The sequence below is a fragment of the Arabidopsis thaliana genome, chromosome 2 (genome assembly GCF_000001735.4).
Source record: "Arabidopsis thaliana chromosome 2, partial sequence".
Lineage (NCBI taxonomy): Eukaryota > Viridiplantae > Streptophyta > Magnoliopsida > Brassicales > Brassicaceae > Arabidopsis > Arabidopsis thaliana.
Window position 1 is genome coordinate 14,137,447 of NC_003071.7, and position 17,951 is coordinate 14,155,397.

A 17,951-nucleotide genomic window follows, 5' to 3' on the forward strand; every position below is an offset into this window, starting at 1 on the left:
AGGCTACCATTTAAGATTAATGTAAAGCTTAAACGATTGACAACTTGATGCATGCGCAATAAATGATGATCGTACCATAATTTCATGGCCATATATAGTTGCTAAACTGAAAGAAGAACAAAAAGGTTTGTAGTAACTTTGTAATGAAATAATTCGATATTTTATTATGTTGAATAGTTCTTTTTGTTCGTTTCTGAAAAGTGAAAACCCATTTGCTAATTTTTTTTAACTTCTAAGTTCTAACCGAGGACTGTTAAAATATAAATGGCGACTAAGTCAATAACTTCGAACCAAACGTATCAACGGCAAATATTAAAATATAGTGATTTTGACTTTAGAGATGAATTATGGTATTGAAATGTCACCATCAAATTTATGAAATCACTATAGATTTTTATGTTATATAAAACTATATATATTCAAGAGTTTAACTATGCCATTTGACTTATAAACACGATAAATACAGTTTTATAATCTTACGGTCGAATAAATGCAAAGTGATTTCTTTTTTTCTTTTTTGACAGCGCAAAGTGATTTCATTGTTTGGTTCCTTAATTTATCGTATAATCGAAGTGTTCAGAGCAAACAAAACTTATCCTAAAAGTCCAATGAGTTAAAAATTTCATCATGGCTATAATTACTCTTTTGAAAATTAAAACATCCGATCTTGATCTATATAGATGATAGACTTACACAACTTGATCACGACACAAGTCTTATCAACTTCGAGTCTATTTTATAACTTATTTTCCAGAACATCTACACGTGTGTCAAAAATCAAAAATATCGATAGATATGATTTTCGACCAGACACACTAACGAACTATAAAATCCAAGAAATAAGACTAAATCACATGCATGAAGAAACATGTATTCTGGTTGATGCTTCACATTTCCTTTTTAAAAAGGTTAATGAGATTAGTGCAAACAAATGGACCGGATTTGGTGGAGGAGAATCTTAGAGTATACAAACCAGAGCATCAATTTTATAATACGTACGGTAGGTCGACTGAATTTACACGTATATTTAAAGTCATATAGATATATATTTACAAACATATAATCTTCTAGATGAATAATTGAACTGACATTTACGATCTTCAAGAAGAATAATACACATATGTAGTGGAACTAAATTTCACTATACTATTTTATCGAAATTTACGTATTTGAATTTTGAAATTTAAATAAAAATGTAAGTGAAGGTGCAACCAAATGGTCGAGTCAACCATGTGCCACAAGCTCACGGTCCGGAATGAGACAAAACAGTTTTGTAATTTTGTTGGGTTGGTCCATATATTCTCAATATTCGTAGATAAAATATCAATATATGTTCTAAAGCCTCCAAATGTCAAATATTTTAATCATGTATAAAAAAGGCAAAATATGTATTGTAGGGTTTGTTTTAAAACTTTCAAACAATATATAGGTTTAATTTAACCTTTGCCATTATTGTATACGGAGCTACCTACTTTGGAAGTCGACCGTTTTCTAACAAATCACTCAATATCTATCTAATTAAAAACCTACCATTTTTATAACACAATCATACAATTTAAAAACCTCTTATTTTCTGGTTGAATGTTTATATTAGTCAAGTCAGTATTGCATGTTTAGTACAAATTTGTTAAAATTTAACAACAATCAAATTGCAAAACTAACTAGAGAATTTAGAAACTTTGTTGAAACTCGTATAATAAATACATGCTTGAAATTTAAGAAATTTCTTCTTTTGATGTGTAACTAAATCTTATTACAATTAATACTACTTTTGTCTTTTTTTCTTATTCGTATCTTTTTTTTTTCCTTAAATAATGGCCTAACTCGATCCGGTCTTGGTAAACATCATGGACACTTGTATAAATTTCAATATCAAAATTGGTCATCCAAAATTTTCTAATGATCGGGCTAATTTCGTTAGCAAAAGAGTTATATACTAATCAACTACATATAAGAACGTCCAAATCAAAACCTAAGCACATGAATTTGAATCGATCCACTACATCATCCATACAATTAACATAAAAAAGTTCTAAAAAATCAATAATTGAAAAAAGAAGATCTAATGAAAAAAAAAACTTTAATGAAAATAAAATAAATTAATAAAGAATAAAGAAAGAAAATAGTGAAAATAGAAAAAGTAAATAGTAGAAGAAAATGGGGGAGTTAATAATGTGGGCACTAGTCTCTGAAACAGTAACTTCTACTACTAAAAACTCCTGCTTTTTCGCCAACAAGTAGCCATCACTACCTTCCTTTTGATTCCCTCTCTCTCTCTCGATCGTGCCCACCAGCTCACTCACCCTCCTAAATCCACACTTTAAACTAAAAAACCCTAAATCTCGAGCCTTGACACAAGAGAGAAAAAAGAAACACACAACACAAAGAAGTGGGTCCGCATTTGTAAGAATCACCATTCCTTAGTAGTGGCCATAGTCAAGTGTCACCACACACACACCAAAAATAAAGACGTTCCTTTTTTCTCTTCGTCTCCATTGGTACTTACTTACTAGTCAGACATTAACGTGCCTTTGTGAAAAACCAACCCATCTCTTTCCCTCTCTCTAGAAACCCAGAGAAGAAAACTCTTGCTTCCAAGCTTTTCCCACTCATAATTGCTTATTAGAAGGAGAAATTTTGCTTCTTTTCCTCTGCTTCCTCTTAACATAGAAGAAATTGGAGACACGGAAGGAAGAAGATCGCAACAATCCAGAATTGGTGGAGGAGATTGCTTCGATCTAATCACTTCTTCTTCCATCCTCCAGGTATAGATTGGTTTTTAAAAATCTGTTCTTGGAGTTATTACTAGTAACTAGCTTGTGGGTTCCTTTTTACTAGATTGGCTTTGGTACATGAAGTGATTCAGATAGAGAATTTTAGTTTCTAGGTCACTCCTGAGTAAAATTCCTACCTTTCTACTTTTTCTCTGTTAGCTTGAGTTAGGTGCTTATTCTTCAAATGTTTCTTTCGAGCTTGGAAACTTCATCAAAGTTTTAGCTTTTTCTGTGATTCAATTAATGGCTACATCTAAAAATTCAAGCTTTTCTTTGATTGTCAATATTGTGTAGGGTTCTTCGTTTTTAGCTTTTTGTTGCTTTTAGGTAAGAGATTAGGTCATATTTAAAGACCTTGACTTTTCCGCAAATTAGTTTTGTTAGCATTAAGAGTCTCAAATTCAGCTTCTATTTGAAACAGTAGATTTCTGTATAGTACATTTTGGGATTCTGCACAATTTTGATTTTTGACAATATTACAAAATACAAAGGTTGTTGAAGATGTCTTGTGTCCAAAATAGTTAAAATCTTGTTCACTTTTGACTTAATATGCTCACTTGTTCTGTTCATGTTTGTCTTTCAGATTACTTGGAACTTGGAAGTGGTCTTTCTTCAATCTGTATAAGAAGATGGGAAGTTGAAATTTGCTCGGCTTTGATTTGAGTATAGCGAGCGGAACGATGGGAAGTGTTTCTCCTGATGCTCAGAAGGATGATCTTGAGCTTGAAGATTCATTGAACATTGATGAGAATCTGTCTGGGGGAAATGGCTTATTGAAGTCAGGGAACTTGTTGAGCCAGAAAAGACAGCAATGTAGTTTAGTTTCAAACAGCGGAAAGTGGTTACAGATTGTTAAAAACGGTCCCAAGGGATCTTTTTCTCGTGCCACTAGTTTCTTCGATAACAAGATCCCAAGGCAGTTGGTGTCAGTAGACGAGAAGTATCTCCGTCGATGCCTTGACCTGATTAATATCAGTGCGTTTAAGTCAGCCAGTTGCAGCCTTTCTTTGAATCTTGTAGGATCAAAGATGAGTTTGTCTTCACGTCGCTTCGATTTACCTGTTATCCCCAAAGAAAATGTTGCTCGCCTTGTGTTTGATCTTCCGTTGGTAGATGATTCAGGCAGTCCAGTGATTAGCCGTGCAATTATAGGTTGCAAGAGGGTTACATATATGCTTGATAAGCCTACGTTACACAGTCTCGAAGCATTAGATGGTGATGGTAATAATATCGGGACAAGGCGAGACCATAATGGTGAAAGCGAGTTGGTTTCATATGATGTTGTGAGGAAGATAGAGGAAAAAAACACCCCGGATTCACAGTTTCTGAGTTATCATTCTGGAAACATGCCCCGAAAGGCAGTTTCTTTATCAAGCACAAATTCATTGAGTTCTTCTTCTTCTGAGCAATCTTCTTCCTCGTGGTCTCCATCTTCATCAGTTTCTCAAGGAACACTTCAATTCACTATGAAAGACAACAAGACGCCTCATTTTGTTTTCTCACTGGATGATCAGAAAGAGATCTATGTAGCTAGCTTAAGCACTACTAGTGTTGGGTCAGGTTTCGACCGTAGTTCTCTAGACTATTCGTATTTGATCCATTTGAAGAAAGGTCGCGGATCTGAGCCGCAGCATTTGGTTGGTAAACTAAAGGTATCAACTTTGTTTTCTGTCTCGTCCACGAATGAAAAAACTGTAGAGAGACAGTTTGTTCTATTCAGCAGTGGTGGAAATCCGCAGTTACCGTGCCACAAAGATATTAGGAAAAACAGAGGATTGCCTAAGAAAGTCGTTGATGCTCTCAAAAGCACCAAACGCACTTCAAGGCAAAGAAGTATCTCAAGATTCAGTAGAACAAGCTCCATACCGGATTTTTGTTCTTGGGAGCCATTTCAAGAACATGACAGCGATCTTGAACCCATAAGTTTACTGGATAATGACCTTCCACCAAATCTTGAAACCTCAGCTGTTGTTGTGAGAGAACAGTTTCCAGTGGAAGAAGAAGAAGAAGAAGAAGTCGAAAAAGTTGGAGGCTGGGGCATGAAGTTTCTCAAGAAAATTCCCTTAGCTCGAACCAAGGATGCTTCTAAATGTTCTAAGCATTCCACAAGCATAGATGTTGTGATTCCTTTAGGGATTCACGGAGGGCCGAGAAATAGAAACGGTGGTCCTTCGAGCTTGATTCAGAGATGGAAATCCGGTGGATGCTGTGATTGCTCTGGATGGGACTTGGGTTGCCCCTTAACCGTCCTTAAAGGCCAAGCGCGAAAAGACCAAAGTGAAGGCCAATGCAATCTTTTTGAGCTTTTCACAGAGGTAGCATTCAAGATCCAGTTACCACTTCCTTAACCATACATCATAGATTTCAAAAAATGGAAACTTTCTTGCATTCAAGATAACTCATCAACTAAAAAATCAGTCTTGGTCATATTGACTCTGAAATTCGATTGATTCGTTGTGTGTTTTCGTTTCAGGGATTGATGCAGGGAAGTCCTGGACTAAGGATCATGAATGTTCGAGATGGTCTCTACTTTGTCCAGTCTCAAGCAAAGATATCAGTTTTGCAATCTTTTTCAATTGCTTTAGCATACATTCATAGCCAAAGCCAGAGACTCCGGCCATGGTCGTCAAAGAAGTGTACAGAAGCTTAACTAGCAAAAGAAAGGATTGCACAAAGTAAGATGGGCAAAACTCAGCCTTCATAGTTTTTAGTTGGGTTCTTGAGTTAACAATATCTACAAATTAGTAGATATTATTTTTATTTTTTTATTTTTTGGCTTTCTGTTTAAATCTATAGAAAGTATATCATTGTCTCTTTACTGGAATCATATGTGGGCTTTGGTATTGTTTTTCAAAGAGTTGTGTAAAATGTAAATTCTGACTTTTGATTTTCACCTTCATGATTTTTTTTTTTTTTGCTAAATTTGTTAATATCATTAGAATGAACAATGTGATTTTACAGAGCAAAACCAAACCAAAGCAATCTTGGCAAAAAAGTAAAACAAGATTACAATAGAGTTACGTAAGATTTGGGTGGATTAACGGATCCAAAGAAGCATTAACGACCGCCAACGCGCCCGGTGCCTTCTCGAGGTGATGATGTTTCGAATCTCGCGGTCAATGAACTTGAAGATGAGGGCCGGAGCAAGACGCTGAAGATTGTGAAGCAGATTATTTCGCTGCCTCCAAATATTGTAGACCACATGATTTCGCTGCCTCCAAATTTTCACCTTCATGATATTCTGGTTTTGTAAGAGTTTCTTCTGCACATAATTTTCGACTTTATAACTCATTTTTATGACCTATTAATAGTCACCTCTGAGCAATTGATTTTCACAAAATCAGAAACTGGAAAAATCTAAGCAAAATCTCTTAGAAACTGGAAATATGTCTGAAGCTCACAAAAGATTGTCGTCTCTACTTAAAACACTCAAAACACCAACTATTTCGCGTTTCGTTGAAGACAGATACATAACCAGCAAAAGTGATAAATGATCTTCAGACAATGGCGTTAGCAGCACTAGCAATCCTTGGCCAGAGATCCGCACACTCTTTCCCAATAGGTCCAGTAATTGCAGAACCTGAAAACCAAAACAAACCACCAACATGTTTCAGAAAACAATGTACTGCCAAGATATGTTTGACAAAGAACTAATGGAATAAACAAACTAATACCTTTCATTTCTCCCTTAGGGTTCACAATCACTCCAGCATTATCTACGATCCAAGAACCGAATCAGTACCAATCTCATGATCATAAACTTCAACTCGAGAAATTGTTGAGGTATGCAAAATTACCTTCAAAGTACATGAAAACACCGTCCTTTCGGCGCCATGGCTTACGTTGCCTAACAATCACAGCAGGAAGAACCTTTTTCCTGAGGTCTGGTTTACCTTTCTTGACAGTGGCCATAACCATGTCACCAACACAAGCAGAAGGTAACCGATTGAGACGACCTTTGATTCCTTTAACAGAGATGATGTAAAGGTTCTTAGCACCAGTGTTGTCTGCACAGTTCACTGTGGCTGCAACGGGCAGACCAAGTGACATCCTGAATTTGTTACCAGACGTTCCTCCACGTCCTAATCAAATCAAACAACAAAACACAAGCACCATTAGAACAATGCTCAAAAACATTTACCTTTTCTGTTTTCAATAACATCAAGTCTCAAATTCAATATTTTTGATATCAAATGTTGTTAATGAGCTGTCTAGATGAATACATCAGATCATATTACTTGGAATTGAAGAAATCGAGATCAAAGGTTCAAACTTTCGAGCATTCTATACTGAGAGTAGTAGATTGATTTCAATTATTATTAAATCTAACAGCCATGGAAGCTTCAAAAACAAATTATACTAAATTGCAACAGCTACGAAAGAAGAAGGCTTGGAATCGAAAAAGACATACCTCGCTTCGACATTTTCGACGGCTCAAGCTCTAGGGCTTCTGATGTTTGGCGTCTGATCGAAGTAGAAAAATGAAGGAGAAGAAAGGATTAGGGTTTAAACCTATGGAAAAGGCCTTTTAGGCCCATGATAGCCCATGAACCATTTTAATCATGAAATGAACAATACCAAATTCTTCTTATTAGTCTTTTTTTTTTTTTTGTAACATCTTCTCTTATTTATATAACTTTGAAACATAGTTTACAAACACATTAATTATACAAATCCCCAAACTGAATAACAAGACGAAAGAAGCTAAATTACACAATGCTTTTCTTCAAAAAGCTTTATTCGCTAACCAAACACACACATTCTTAGTCTTGTTTGCGAGAATTGGCCCTCTCTTTGGCAATTTGTTCAAATAAACTTCCATCAAAGCAACCTCTCACAGCTTCTTTAGATAGGAAACCATCTTCGTCCTTAGCAAGAATATAGAGTAGTATCCATTCAACTTTGTTTGAAAGCCTGCCATAACCAACACAACAAATTTAGCAGATTTCGTTAGGATTTAGTGTTAACTTATTACCGTGTATGTAAAATCAACTAATAAATTTCATTCAAAAAAATCAACTAATAACCAATAATGTTTTTAGTACTAACCATCCAAAAGGATCGATTGCCATTCGATTTCCCTCGGTTACATTCCAAACCTCTTTAAATGATAACTTATCTTTAACCGTTAGCGCGTATTTGCTAAATATGTTCTCGAGGTTAACTGGGACATACCTATAAACAATCGCAATTTTACAAAATTGAGTATCATGAAAATTCTATTTAAAATTATTGGATATTATATTTTACATATATGTTAATGTTACCTTCCTTCGGTGTCATAGGTGCTCGAATCACTCCCATGCTTGGCTTTGTGTATGTTGTCGATATAAACCGGCAATAATGGTGATGGCACCCAACTCTTTTTACATAAAATTGATCACAACATAAATTAAAATCACAAAATAATAATAAAATTCAAATTAAATTCGAAGGGTCTCTGGATTATTTTCCATACCGGAAGTGTAACGTAGCTGAACGCTAAGTTTATGAGTAAGGTCCAAAAGATAGAGGAAATTGGGTTGAAACCAAGGTCACGAAATCCTGCAATTTTTATACAATTATTTGAATTTTTTTTTTTTCTGAAGATTGAAGTCTTTGAAGAGACTATAACAAGTAATAATTACCCTTATAAGTCTCCCAAGGATAGACGATTCCATCGTCGTTTTGGTCGAAGAAAGCAACATGTTGTTGCATAACACTCATTCCTTTGCTATCGTGACCTTCTGTTCCATTCGGATGCTCTGTATCTGGAGCTGCTAATGCTCTTGCCATGTCTGTTTTTCATTTTTGTACGTTAGATTATTATGTATCTTTTTCAAGAAAATTACATTTTTTCTTTAAGTTATTGTGACTTGTGTTGAACACTACAAATCTTGAAAGGTACACTTAATTTGAAACATGTTCATGTCCTCACCATAACTTTTAAAAATGGATAATATACGATTTGTCATGTTAATAGTTGGATGTTTTTGTAGTTTCATTTAACGTAACCACTTAATTTCCCGCTTGTTACACATTAAAATCATAAATTTGGACATTCACACTTACATGGTTTTGGTAATGTTTCCTCCAAATCGTTCCGTACTTTTCGCTGACTGGTGACCGGAGCTAACGGTGCCGTCGTGGCCAAAGCCTCTGCCTCTCCTGCCATTCTCTCTCTCTTACTCTTTTACAATCTCGCTGTCTTGTGTAATTGTTAATAATTGATAATGCTCTCTGTTTCTTCTTATGCAAAAGACGTACACATTGATGTTTTGGTGTTCGTGATCCTTTATAAGTAAAACGATATAACAAGGATGATGTGAATAGGGACACGTGTCAGGAAGTAGTGGTGTAAACATTTAAAAGAAAACGAAGACGACAAGCAATATGATCACATATAATATGGTCCATCCACGTGGTTATTTTCAATTTGCTAAAATGTAATTGTACTTTTGTTCACGAGGAGGACGGTGGAAAAAACCAACGTGCTTATTCTATGAGTTTAGGAAGAGACTCAAAAGATAGCATATGCGAGCAAAACATGATTGACTGGGAGCCCATAACATCTCAGAATGATCCATCCTCTTTCATTTTGTACATAACACTCCCATATTATATGAAACCGTAGTTGTTTGCAAGAACTGATTCATCCTAATTCTAATTAGCACATATATACTTAACTATGAGTATCAACAAACCGACCGGTTGAATACATATTAATTATGTAGACATGTAGTGATGATCAATTGATCATATACCCTAATTTGAACTTTTTTGCTCGTTATGATTTAGGAGCTAACGTTGCCGACGTGCTCAATGTGTGAAGTTTTAGGATTGAAATTTATTGATTACAAAAGAAAAAAAAAGGACGAGTACTGTGACCACAATATGTGGTCACATGCACGTGGCTGGAACCATTTGCTGATTTGCGTGTGCGGTGGAAATTAAAAAGCGGGATTAAGAGATACCAATAGATTGATGATTTCGTATAAGTGATAAGCAAAAATAATAAAATCATAACTTAACTAAAGTATTTAAATTACAAAACCTACAAACATTTATGTATTACCATTTTTTGGCCGTATCTCAGTGTGTTGATTGGTTACATTTTTTTTTTTATCACATGATGATTGTATACATTGAAAAGTAAAAAGAGTGAATGGTACTTGTACAAAGCTCTTACGTAACATGCTGCATTCAATGCCAACTTTTGATTAGGTTTATTTTTGGTTTACCAAATTATATCCATAAGTTTATCTGATAACGTTTTTTTTTGTTGTCAAGATATTCATTAACGTATAATATTGCTCCCCGAATTCAATTTTAAAGCATGTTGACAAAGAAAAAAAACAACAACACCGAGCCTCTTTCTTGAGACTTTCCAAGTTAAGTGATTACTTAGTCCAATTTTGTGTATGATTTATCTGATGGTTTCGAAGAGAATTTGGGGAGAGATATCCACCGCTGATTGAATCGAAACCGAGCACAACCGTTGATTTTGATCCGGAACTTGCTTATCTTCACTCTCCTTGTCATCTCCTTGCATCTTTGTTTCATCATCAATTTACCTTTTGGTACCTTCACAAACTCCTTTACGTATTTGCATCTTCCGTTTTCTATATAGAAATTAGAGAATGGAAAAGAAAAAATGATAATATAACTTTTTTATATATACAAACCTAAGTAAGGTTAAAGGTAACAAAAAAAAAGGATACCATTTTGAGCAGCTTCTTCTTCTAGGCTTGTGTTATTTAGCAGCTACGTATATAATGTAAATTTACAAACATACGTTATTTTGTTTATGAAATGTCAACTATTGTTGTAGATTCGTGTGTGTACGTAATATATGATAAAAATACCTTAACTAAAGTTTCCATTCTTTTTCTCATCCGTCTCTGTATGTACCCTCTCGAGCACTATTTAAACAATACGAGGTTGAAAATTTTCAATTACAAGAACACAAAATCTATTATATTTTATTTGAAAAACTAGAACTAATGTACCTTAATATGGTACTTAGCGCATGCGTAGAAATTTAGCAAGTTCCAAACCGTTTTGTCCAGTCTCTTTCCTTCAATGTGCCGTGAAGTAATATCTGCAATGAGAATTGTTTGAACTTTGACATTTAAGAATACTAATTAAAGATGTTGGATTAAGTTTTATAAACAGATAAAATGACACAAAACGTACCAAATGATACAAAACCAGAATTGGTGGTCAAGTCTTGAACCGGTTCTCCTCTAAGTTGGAGAGGAGGAATTGGCGACCAACTACATTGTGGGGCTTTTCCCATATCCTTTTGGCTTCCCACTTCAACTAGTTCCTTTTTATATGTATTGTCCAATTTGTTTTTAACATAAAAAGATAAAATTTGACAAAGGAAACCTTAGTGACGTCTCAATGCAAAACTCTAGTCCCACCCATTGATTGTATGCATTTTAGTTGTACCTGGAAGAATGACGTGGCGATGACCACATCCGAATTGTCTTTAAAATTCATCGGAAACACGGCCGTGATTTTTTCCGGCTGAAAAAACATTCAAAGACTTATTCTTATAGTTATAGTTATTCGATAAATTTTAGACGTTGGTCTCTATCCATTATTATATTTAGTTGGATGTAACTCAGATAAACGAATAAAACGCGGTAAAATAAACCTGTTTAAAGACGTAGAAAGGTTCACTTGGGTGATAAACAATCCTGATGGGCATGTTGTTGATCGATCGTGAATCATCTTGAAAATTTAAACTTCTCAGCATCTCTTTTAGTTGGCTACTTAATATTATCGCTTGTAGTTCAGAAATCCTTGTAATGATTTTAATCGCTTCTGCATTTGAATGAGTAAATATGAAAAAAACTTATAATAACTAAGTAGCGGGAAAAAGTACATTTCAATATTGAAGCTTACCTTTGCCACGTGGTATATTATCAAGGTTTAGGCCAAGGGTCAATTGAAACCCTAATCTTGGTGGATCAACGATGTCAATCACACCAACTCCAATATTCTTAATCACCTCATAAGTGTAACTTGAAATCTCCTTCAATGTCACTGCTCCTTGTGTCTCAAGCAACGTCGACGTCGATACATGCACAATATTTGGATCCGAAACCGAGTACTGCATGTCCAAATCATATATATTTCATTTTGTAAGAGCACATATAATCGAATAAGAAAGAAGATTATTATTAAAAAAAGGAAGCCCCAAAAATATACCTTGATATGGTATTCAATCGAACCAAACTCATGGAAATGTTGATCGACCTCAATAGGTTTTTCAGCACTGCCATGGATTCAATAACCTTATGTTATAATGTCTCACATTGGCATTGGATATGAACTTATTGCCAATTGATTTTTAGTTGGAAATTAATGTTTACTAACCATACTAACAAAATCATTTCAAATAATCTTGATTGAAGTTAAGCCGGAAAATATTGTTAGGTACGGAGGTAGCTAAACCGGGAATGAAATTGGACCAGAGAATAAAAGAGAGAGTGTGGCTTACCGGTATATCTTGAGGAGTGTTTCTTTCAACGTTGGAGAGGCTCTTTCGAGATATGCCATTCTTGAAACACCTCGGAAGAAACTTGAGGGTACAATAATTATAATTTACAATGTCATCAATCTATAACTTTTTATGTGTGCATTGCACATATATCTGTGTGAGAGCCTAATAAGTGCGCTTTTTCTTTCGTGCATTGGTGAATTGTTGGATGTTGAGTAAAATGTCAGTTTAAATTTGCAATCATTTTTTTATCTTTCTTTCTAAGAAAACATTTTAGCTATTGTATCTGCCACTGAAACGTAACATGTGGATGTACCTGTGAGCCGAATATAAACATAGGCCCGTTGATAAAGAGTTTTAATGCTTTCTCAGCCTTCGGACTAAAGCTGTGGGATCCGATGGACGCCGATTCGCACGGTCCCGTGATGACACAGAAGGAATTTGACAGAGGTAGAATGTGTTTTTTCCAAAAACTTAGATTACATCTAAAATATCGAAACCATGGAAAATGAGATTTTCATATATTTTTTCCCTGATCTTTATTCAACCTCAAAGGCAAAATTCTACTGTTAGAAACATAAATGATTGTTTTTCTATTGTCATTATGTGGACATTAATCTTATCATTAAAAAAGCAATACTTGGAATGTAATCCAAGCTAATCCAATGAACATTAAGCGTCGGTTTCACACAAATCGCAAGCTATTATTGACTTCACCAACATATAGTTATTAGTTTACCCCACATACTAAGTCACAATTCTTCTTTCTATTCAGTGTGGACGTGAGGTTTACTTAGGGTAAAAGAATGGTCATTGTAAAACCATATTATCTGACATGAATTTATAACTTATTTATTAATATTATTTTTTTATGAAACAGGAAAATAAAATCTTTTAGCAAAATGTGTCTTTGTTATGATGACCATCAATATATAAATTCATGTTTTATTTATATAGATTCATTTTGATAATACAACTTGTAAAATACCCTGATTTGTTATATAATTTAAAACTATAAAAGTAATCTTAGTCACATAAAACTATACATATGCTAAGATAACTAGACCTCTATCAATTTAATTTATTATCAATTATAAATCTAGAAGTCTATATTGAATTTGTCAACATGAAAAATTCAAAGCTTATTAAATTATAGAACACATAAAAGCTCAACAAGTTGTTTAATTAAAATATTGTTGTTTAACCAAAAAAACAAGTAATTAAAAAGTTGCAAGTTTGCTAATTAAAAATGATTAGTCAACGGCCGAAGTATAATCTCATAACGAGATTACCTACCGTGTGCCAAAACAAGTTTTAATCTCATCTACAAAAATATCTCAAGTTTGATCTTAGCCGTTAATTCCTTATTTAACGAATTTTCTTTTCGCACACTTTCTCGACACCCAATCAGAACTCAGCTGAGAGAAACGCGTCTCTCAGATTTCAATCCTTCACTTTCCCTTTTCTTTTTTTCTCGTTATCGGATCAGAACAAAATTTTGGGAAATTCGAGGTTTCCCTGGATTGTTGGATTCGATTATTGTTGAAATTCGATATGGGTGTTTGTTGTTTGTGTTAATCGTTGTCAAAGTTTTGATTTTTTTCCTCGAGAAAATTTGAGATTTTTTCGTTCGTCTAATCGAGAGAAAACGCAGCCATTTTACTACGTAAGTAATGCTTTTTCTCATTTCCAGTTTTCTGATTTCGTATCCTGATCTTGATTCATGATCCAAGCGTTGACTTTGATATATTAGAATTCACAAATTTTCAGATTTTGTGATTAGGGTTTGTTAGATTCATATTTATCTTTTGTTTTGTATCAGGATCAAATTCAAACCCCTGAATACTGAAGCGAAATTGAGGTTAATGGTTAGGGAGCTTAGGGTTTATGAATGATCAGGTGGTATTTGGTATTTGACATGAATTAGGGAACACGAGTGATATCTCTATCTTCTCCAGATTGTTTAAGCTTGGGGTTTAGTTTCCATAGATTGAAGATTTGCTATGGATACGGGTCGTGGAGAGGGTAAAGAAGCTAATGGATGTGAGAATAAGGCTATAGTTAGTTTAAATAGCAGTGAAATTGAAGATCAAATCTTTGAGGAAGAAGAAAGTGAGTCACAATGTTTATTGCCTCCAAGGAAAGGAGGCATGTCTAGAAGCACTGACAAGATTAAGAGGACTGTGCAGTGGAATGACATTAAAGGAGACAATCTTGCTGAGGTTTTAGTTTATGAACCAAGGTAATATCATCCTTAACAACACTATCTCTGTAGAGTATTATTTCAAGTTTTTCGCTGTATCGTGATTCTCTTCTCTTTTATTTGGTCTAGCTCTTACTTAAATGTTAATGATTTGCAAATGCGGGATTCGTATCGGAAACCTTAGGTTAGTTTTGTTTTGGCTATTTCCGTGCTTTTGGAGTGGTCTTCTTGATCTTTGACTGGTGGTCTTTTTGTTTAAGAATGGTTTCCATAGAGAAATTCTTATAGTTGCTCTAGCCATATTGTAAACCTTAGATTAGTATTGATTTGACTATTTCCAATATTTTTGTTGATGAGCCTATGAGAAACAATTTGGCTTCCCTGTGTAATGTAGCTGATAAATTTCTTATAGCGTTTGTGCTCCTATCTGGCAGCAGTTTAGTGTACTAACTGATAGACGAAACAAACCTGTAGTCCTGTTTCTCACTTCAATTTGGGGTTGTGGAATCTGAATTTAGTAAAGAACCTTGAAGATAATCTACTTACTATGTCTAGAAACACTAACTAAACCCATTGGAAAAGCTTGTCGTTTACATCCATATTGGTAGTTGAAGGTCCAATAGAGTAGTTATCTTCTGTTTAAGAACTTACTCTTTTACATTGTTGTTTTTCCCCTTGGCAATTGAAAACAACTATATATCTTACGTCTGCCATTTTATGCTTGCAGCGAAGTTAGCGATACAGAGGACGATGATTCAGATTCCTGCATCTGCACAATTATGTAGTCCACCAATCCGCAATCAACCACCATTAACATGGAGTTTAACAATGAGCTCGTCCTTGTAATCTGACTTCTTTTCAGCCATCAGTTTTTGTGAGGACAGACAAACGAGAACTTGAGCGATTGGGCATCACAATCATGTAACTGTCTGATTTTTATGCTAAGGTGACTTCTGACAAGAAGCCAGTCCAAACAAGGGATTTAGACTCATAAGCTATATCAGATTGTCTCATCTCAGTGACAAGAGTGAGTATATAGATTATTATTGCTGTATTGTTCAATAGAGGCTGATCTTCAAAGCGAAGATCATCGAGTGCTGTTTGATTTGACAGTGTTTTGATAGTAAACTATGTATCTGTTTCTCGAACATACACACTTGTTAAGTTGTAAGTATAATATGCAGCAATTTATTATTTTTTCTCTTCTTCTTATAGTACTTGATCCAAAAAAGTTGAAAGATCACAACTTGTATCAAGATGTAGTTGCAGAAACAACCAGTGGGAAGAATAGCCCTAAAAGGGAAAACAAATACAAACCTCCATCCATACACACACAAAGAATCAGAAATGCTACAAAGACAAACAAACAAAACACAGTTTTTCTTCTTCTTCCTTCTTGTTAACCACTGTGAAACCTTTACCTGTTCTCCATGTTGGTGATATCCACAATTGGGGATCTCTTCGATGAACCATTCGCATGAAGACTCTTTGGTGAGGCCAACCAATTGGAAAGGCTAGTATTAACGATTATCTCCTTCAGTAGTGGTTTTGCTTGATCATCCATATCCTCTTCAACATTCTCTTTCATTACCCGTTTAACTTTCACTGGCCTTGCTTTAACCGCTTTCCACTGAGCAAGATTCTCCACTGGATTCAAAAGAGGAGCCACGTCCTGCTCATTCTCTTCTTCTTCTTCTTCATCTTCATCATCAGCATCATCTTCATAGTCGTTTTCATTATCGGTGTAATAGTCTTCATCTTCCAAATCACTCTCTCCATAACCCATTTCATCATCTTCATCCTCAAAACTATCCACACAGTTGTGGTATCTATAGTTTGAAGGATACACAGATCTACTGCTTAGATCCTCTGGTTTCTTATCTATAGCCGAAGATCCCTTGCTTCTTCCTCCTTTCCCCTCTTCATCATCACTGCAAGCATTCTCATATCTTGAAGGTACAATAGGTTCATAGGTTTGTACATTCAAGTCAAATCTGACTCTCTTCCTCGTCTTCTTAGTCACCTTCTTCTTCTCCTCCTCCTCCCCTACCTCACTCCTGACACAGTAAACATAAAATAGCCATTTCAATTGATAATCTCTGCTAAAATTGGGTTTCATTTTGGCTTTTCATAACTCAGATTAAGAAAAAGTTTCAGTTTTTAAGTAAATCCAAGCCCCTAAGACATTATACCTGAGGTTCGAATTTGAGATCTTTTCAGGGTTATCTGAAACAGTACTGAAATCTGTCGGATCTGAAGAAAGCAGCGGCTCATAGCTACAGATTCTCTGCAATAAAGGTTAAGGTTCAAATCAGAGTAATGGAAAAAAACCTAAACTTTAAAGAGATAGAGTAAGAAGAAAGAGTGTTATTTTACTTATTGTGGAAAATTGAAAAAAGCTTACTTGATCTCGAGGAAGGATCTTCCTAATGGAATTTCTGCGTTTTTTGTTGGAAGAGAGACCGAAACAACCCATAAAACATCCCATTGGTGGTGATGTTTCTCTGTTTCGGTTTCGATACTTGAGAGGAAGAAGAAGAAGAGAGATGATTAGTTGTTTACTTTGTTGCCTCGTTGAGGTGTTTTGAAAAGAGAGAAATAGGAACGTTGGGGTTTCAAACGGATGAAAGTGACGGTGGGCTCACGGAGTTTATGCCGTCTTTTCTTTATGAAGATGAGACAAAATTAATTATTGGATTCCTTTTCTATTTTTATAACATTTTATGCCAAAATAAAAGCATTTATTTGTTTCTATGCACAACCAAGGAATGTTGGGCCTTGCGGCCCATTTCAAACAGTTTGTTGTTAATGTGCTTTTTGACTTTTGAGGTCTGTAAAGACAGATTTAGGCCTACGTTTATGCCTTTTAAGTTCAACGTTCACTCTAAACAAGTGGTGCACAAATTTTGATCACCTTGCGCAATATGATTATGAATATGTGAAAACTGAAAACAGCTTAAGTTAAGTTTGATTTTAGAAATGTTAGTTATCACCAAAATATGAAAATATCAGGCTATAACTATCTAAGAACTTTCTTTTGAGATTCCTCGATCCAATTTTTATTTAATAGGAATTGTTTTCTAAATTTATAATTTTAGAGTTTCTAATAATTTAATTTTTTTTTTGCGACAAAAATATTCTTAAGAGTTAAGAGAATAACGTTGATGACTAGAAAAAAAAGAGAGATTAATGTTGCTTTTTTTTTTTTGGTCACAGCATAATGTTGCATTTAAGAGTTCAAATTTGCAGTACTAGCATCTATACAAAATAACATGATTAATTGGTTTCCCTTGTAAGCTGAATTTGTAGATTACATTGTATTCTTTGATTATATAAATTCTTCTTTAATACCACACCCTCACAAAGTTTGCCAAATGAAGTGTTTATTATTTTTCGGATCAATGACCTTCTTAACATACATTTGAATTAATACGAAAATGTACGATTCTTAGCACATTCCACGTTGTTTGATTTTTTTTGTAAA

At 34.6% G+C, this 17,951-nt stretch overlaps 6 protein-coding genes and 1 long non-coding RNA gene across 14 annotated transcripts; 2 read left to right on the forward strand and 5 right to left on the reverse strand.

Moving 5' to 3' along the window:
• Positions 1 to 2,313: 2,313 nt before the first annotated feature.
• AT2G33360 (cadherin EGF LAG seven-pass G-type receptor, putative (DUF3527)) lies at positions 2,314 to 5,672 on the forward strand. 2 transcript variants are annotated; one of them, NM_001084531.1, is made up of 4 exons: positions 2,536 to 2,765; positions 3,358 to 3,749; positions 4,215 to 5,089; positions 5,248 to 5,672. In NM_001084531.1, exons 2-4 carry the CDS (start codon positions 3,455 to 3,457, stop codon positions 5,422 to 5,424), a joined length of 1,347 nt encoding a protein of 448 aa, NP_001078000.1. In that variant the 5' UTR covers positions 2,536 to 2,765; positions 3,358 to 3,454; the 3' UTR covers positions 5,425 to 5,672. The 2 variants fall into 2 exon arrangements, with proteins under 2 accessions (NP_180894.1, NP_001078000.1); NM_128896.6 differs by having other exon boundaries at positions 2,314 to 2,765; positions 3,358 to 5,089.
• Positions 5,673 to 5,681: 9 nt separating this feature from the next.
• Positions 5,682 to 7,320, reverse strand: AT2G33370 (Ribosomal protein L14p/L23e family protein). 2 transcript variants are annotated; one of them, NM_128897.4, is made up of 4 exons: positions 7,186 to 7,320; positions 6,572 to 6,856; positions 6,449 to 6,490; positions 5,682 to 6,354 (listed from the first exon to the last, which is right to left on the reverse strand). In NM_128897.4, the coding sequence occupies exons 1-4, from the start codon at positions 7,196 to 7,198 to the stop codon at positions 6,272 to 6,274; spliced, it is 423 nt and encodes a 140-aa protein (NP_180895.1). In that variant the 5' UTR covers positions 7,199 to 7,320; the 3' UTR covers positions 5,682 to 6,271. The 2 variants fall into 2 exon arrangements, with proteins under 2 accessions (NP_180895.1, NP_001324123.1); NM_001336450.1 differs by lacking the exon at positions 7,186 to 7,320 and adding an exon at positions 7,013 to 7,185.
• A 64-nt stretch (positions 7,321 to 7,384) lies between these two features.
• Positions 7,385 to 9,109, reverse strand: RD20 (Caleosin-related family protein). Of its 2 annotated transcripts, NM_128898.4 has the most exons (6): positions 8,826 to 9,109; positions 8,402 to 8,551; positions 8,233 to 8,318; positions 8,042 to 8,136; positions 7,824 to 7,949; positions 7,385 to 7,688 (listed from the first exon to the last, which is right to left on the reverse strand). In NM_128898.4, the coding sequence occupies exons 1-6, from the start codon at positions 8,926 to 8,928 to the stop codon at positions 7,538 to 7,540; spliced, it is 711 nt and encodes a 236-aa protein (NP_180896.1). In that variant the 5' UTR covers positions 8,929 to 9,109; the 3' UTR covers positions 7,385 to 7,537. The 2 variants fall into 2 exon arrangements, with proteins under 2 accessions (NP_180896.1, NP_001031472.1); NM_001036395.1 differs by lacking the exon at positions 7,824 to 7,949 and having other exon boundaries at positions 8,826 to 9,025.
• Positions 9,110 to 9,935: 826 nt separating this feature from the next.
• arpc2b (actin-related protein C2B) lies at positions 9,936 to 12,456 on the reverse strand (the record flags this gene model as incomplete). Of its 4 annotated transcripts, none has more annotated exons than NM_001202737.2 (10): positions 9,936 to 10,375; positions 10,475 to 10,517; positions 10,619 to 10,675; positions 10,763 to 10,854; positions 10,950 to 11,082; positions 11,208 to 11,285; positions 11,416 to 11,585; positions 11,667 to 11,874; positions 11,973 to 12,039; positions 12,265 to 12,456. In NM_001202737.2, 10 exons carry the CDS (start codon positions 12,321 to 12,323, stop codon positions 10,158 to 10,160), a joined length of 1,125 nt encoding a protein of 374 aa, NP_001189666.1. In that variant the 3' UTR covers positions 9,936 to 10,157. The 4 variants fall into 4 exon arrangements, with proteins under 4 accessions (NP_001189666.1, NP_001323477.1, NP_001323478.1 ...); NM_179877.1 differs by having other exon boundaries at positions 10,057 to 10,375; positions 10,950 to 11,055; positions 12,265 to 12,323; NM_001336451.1 differs by having other exon boundaries at positions 10,475 to 10,675.
• Positions 12,457 to 13,546: 1,090 nt separating this feature from the next.
• AT2G33390 (uncharacterized protein) lies at positions 13,547 to 15,672 on the forward strand (the record flags this gene model as incomplete). Of its 2 annotated transcripts, none has more annotated exons than NM_128899.5 (3): positions 13,547 to 13,930; positions 14,087 to 14,506; positions 15,195 to 15,672. In NM_128899.5, exons 2-3 carry the CDS (start codon positions 14,268 to 14,270, stop codon positions 15,250 to 15,252), a joined length of 297 nt encoding a protein of 98 aa, NP_180897.1. In that variant the 5' UTR covers positions 13,547 to 13,930; positions 14,087 to 14,267. The 2 variants fall into 2 exon arrangements, with proteins under 2 accessions (NP_180897.1, NP_001324479.1); NM_001336453.1 differs by lacking the exon at positions 15,195 to 15,672 and adding an exon at positions 14,597 to 14,651.
• Positions 14,483 to 15,215, reverse strand: AT2G08575. The gene has a single exon (NR_140370.1). It is a non-coding gene; the product is annotated as an other RNA (long non-coding RNA).
• On the reverse strand, positions 15,260 to 17,132 carry AT2G33400 (FK506-binding nuclear-like protein). Its single transcript, NM_128900.3, has 3 exons — positions 16,872 to 17,132; positions 16,660 to 16,754; positions 15,260 to 16,524 (listed from the first exon to the last, which is right to left on the reverse strand). The coding sequence occupies exons 1-3, from the start codon at positions 16,953 to 16,955 to the stop codon at positions 15,885 to 15,887; spliced, it is 819 nt and encodes a 272-aa protein (NP_180898.2). The 5' UTR covers positions 16,956 to 17,132; the 3' UTR covers positions 15,260 to 15,884.
• Between the last annotated feature and the right edge of the window lie 819 nt (positions 17,133 to 17,951).

Coding starts and splice junctions, on each gene's coding strand:
- AT2G33360 (NM_128896.6), top strand. CDS start 3,455: ATGGGAAGTGTTTCTCCTGATGCTCAGAAGGATGATCTTGAGCTTGAA. Junction 5,090..5,247: donor TTTTTGAGCTTTTCACAGAG/GTAGCATTCAAG, acceptor TTTTCGTTTCAG/GGATTGATGCAGGGAAGTCC.
- AT2G33370 (NM_128897.4), bottom strand. Junction 6,491..6,571: donor TGTTTTCATGTACTTTGAAG/GTAATTTTGCAT, acceptor CTTGGATCGTAG/ATAATGCTGGAGTGATTGTG. Junction 6,355..6,448: donor CCCTAAGGGAGAAATGAAAG/GTATTAGTTTGT, acceptor TTTGGTTTTCAG/GTTCTGCAATTACTGGACCT.
- RD20 (NM_128898.4), bottom strand. CDS start 8,928: ATGGCAGGAGAGGCAGAGGCTTTGGCCACGACGGCACCGTTAGCTCCG. Junction 8,552..8,825: donor GGAAACATTACCAAAACCAT/GTAAGTGTGAAT, acceptor AATGAAAAACAG/ACATGGCAAGAGCATTAGCA. Junction 8,319..8,401: donor TCCTTGGGAGACTTATAAGG/GTAATTATTACT, acceptor TAAAAATTGCAG/GATTTCGTGACCTTGGTTTC.
- AT2G33400 (NM_128900.3), bottom strand. CDS start 16,955: ATGGGATGTTTTATGGGTTGTTTCGGTCTCTCTTCCAACAAAAAACGC. Junction 16,755..16,871: donor AGATCCTTCCTCGAGATCAA/GTAAGCTTTTTT, acceptor CCTTTATTGCAG/AGAATCTGTAGCTATGAGCC. Junction 16,525..16,659: donor ATCTCAAATTCGAACCTCAG/GTATAATGTCTT, acceptor TTACTGTGTCAG/GAGTGAGGTAGGGGAGGAGG.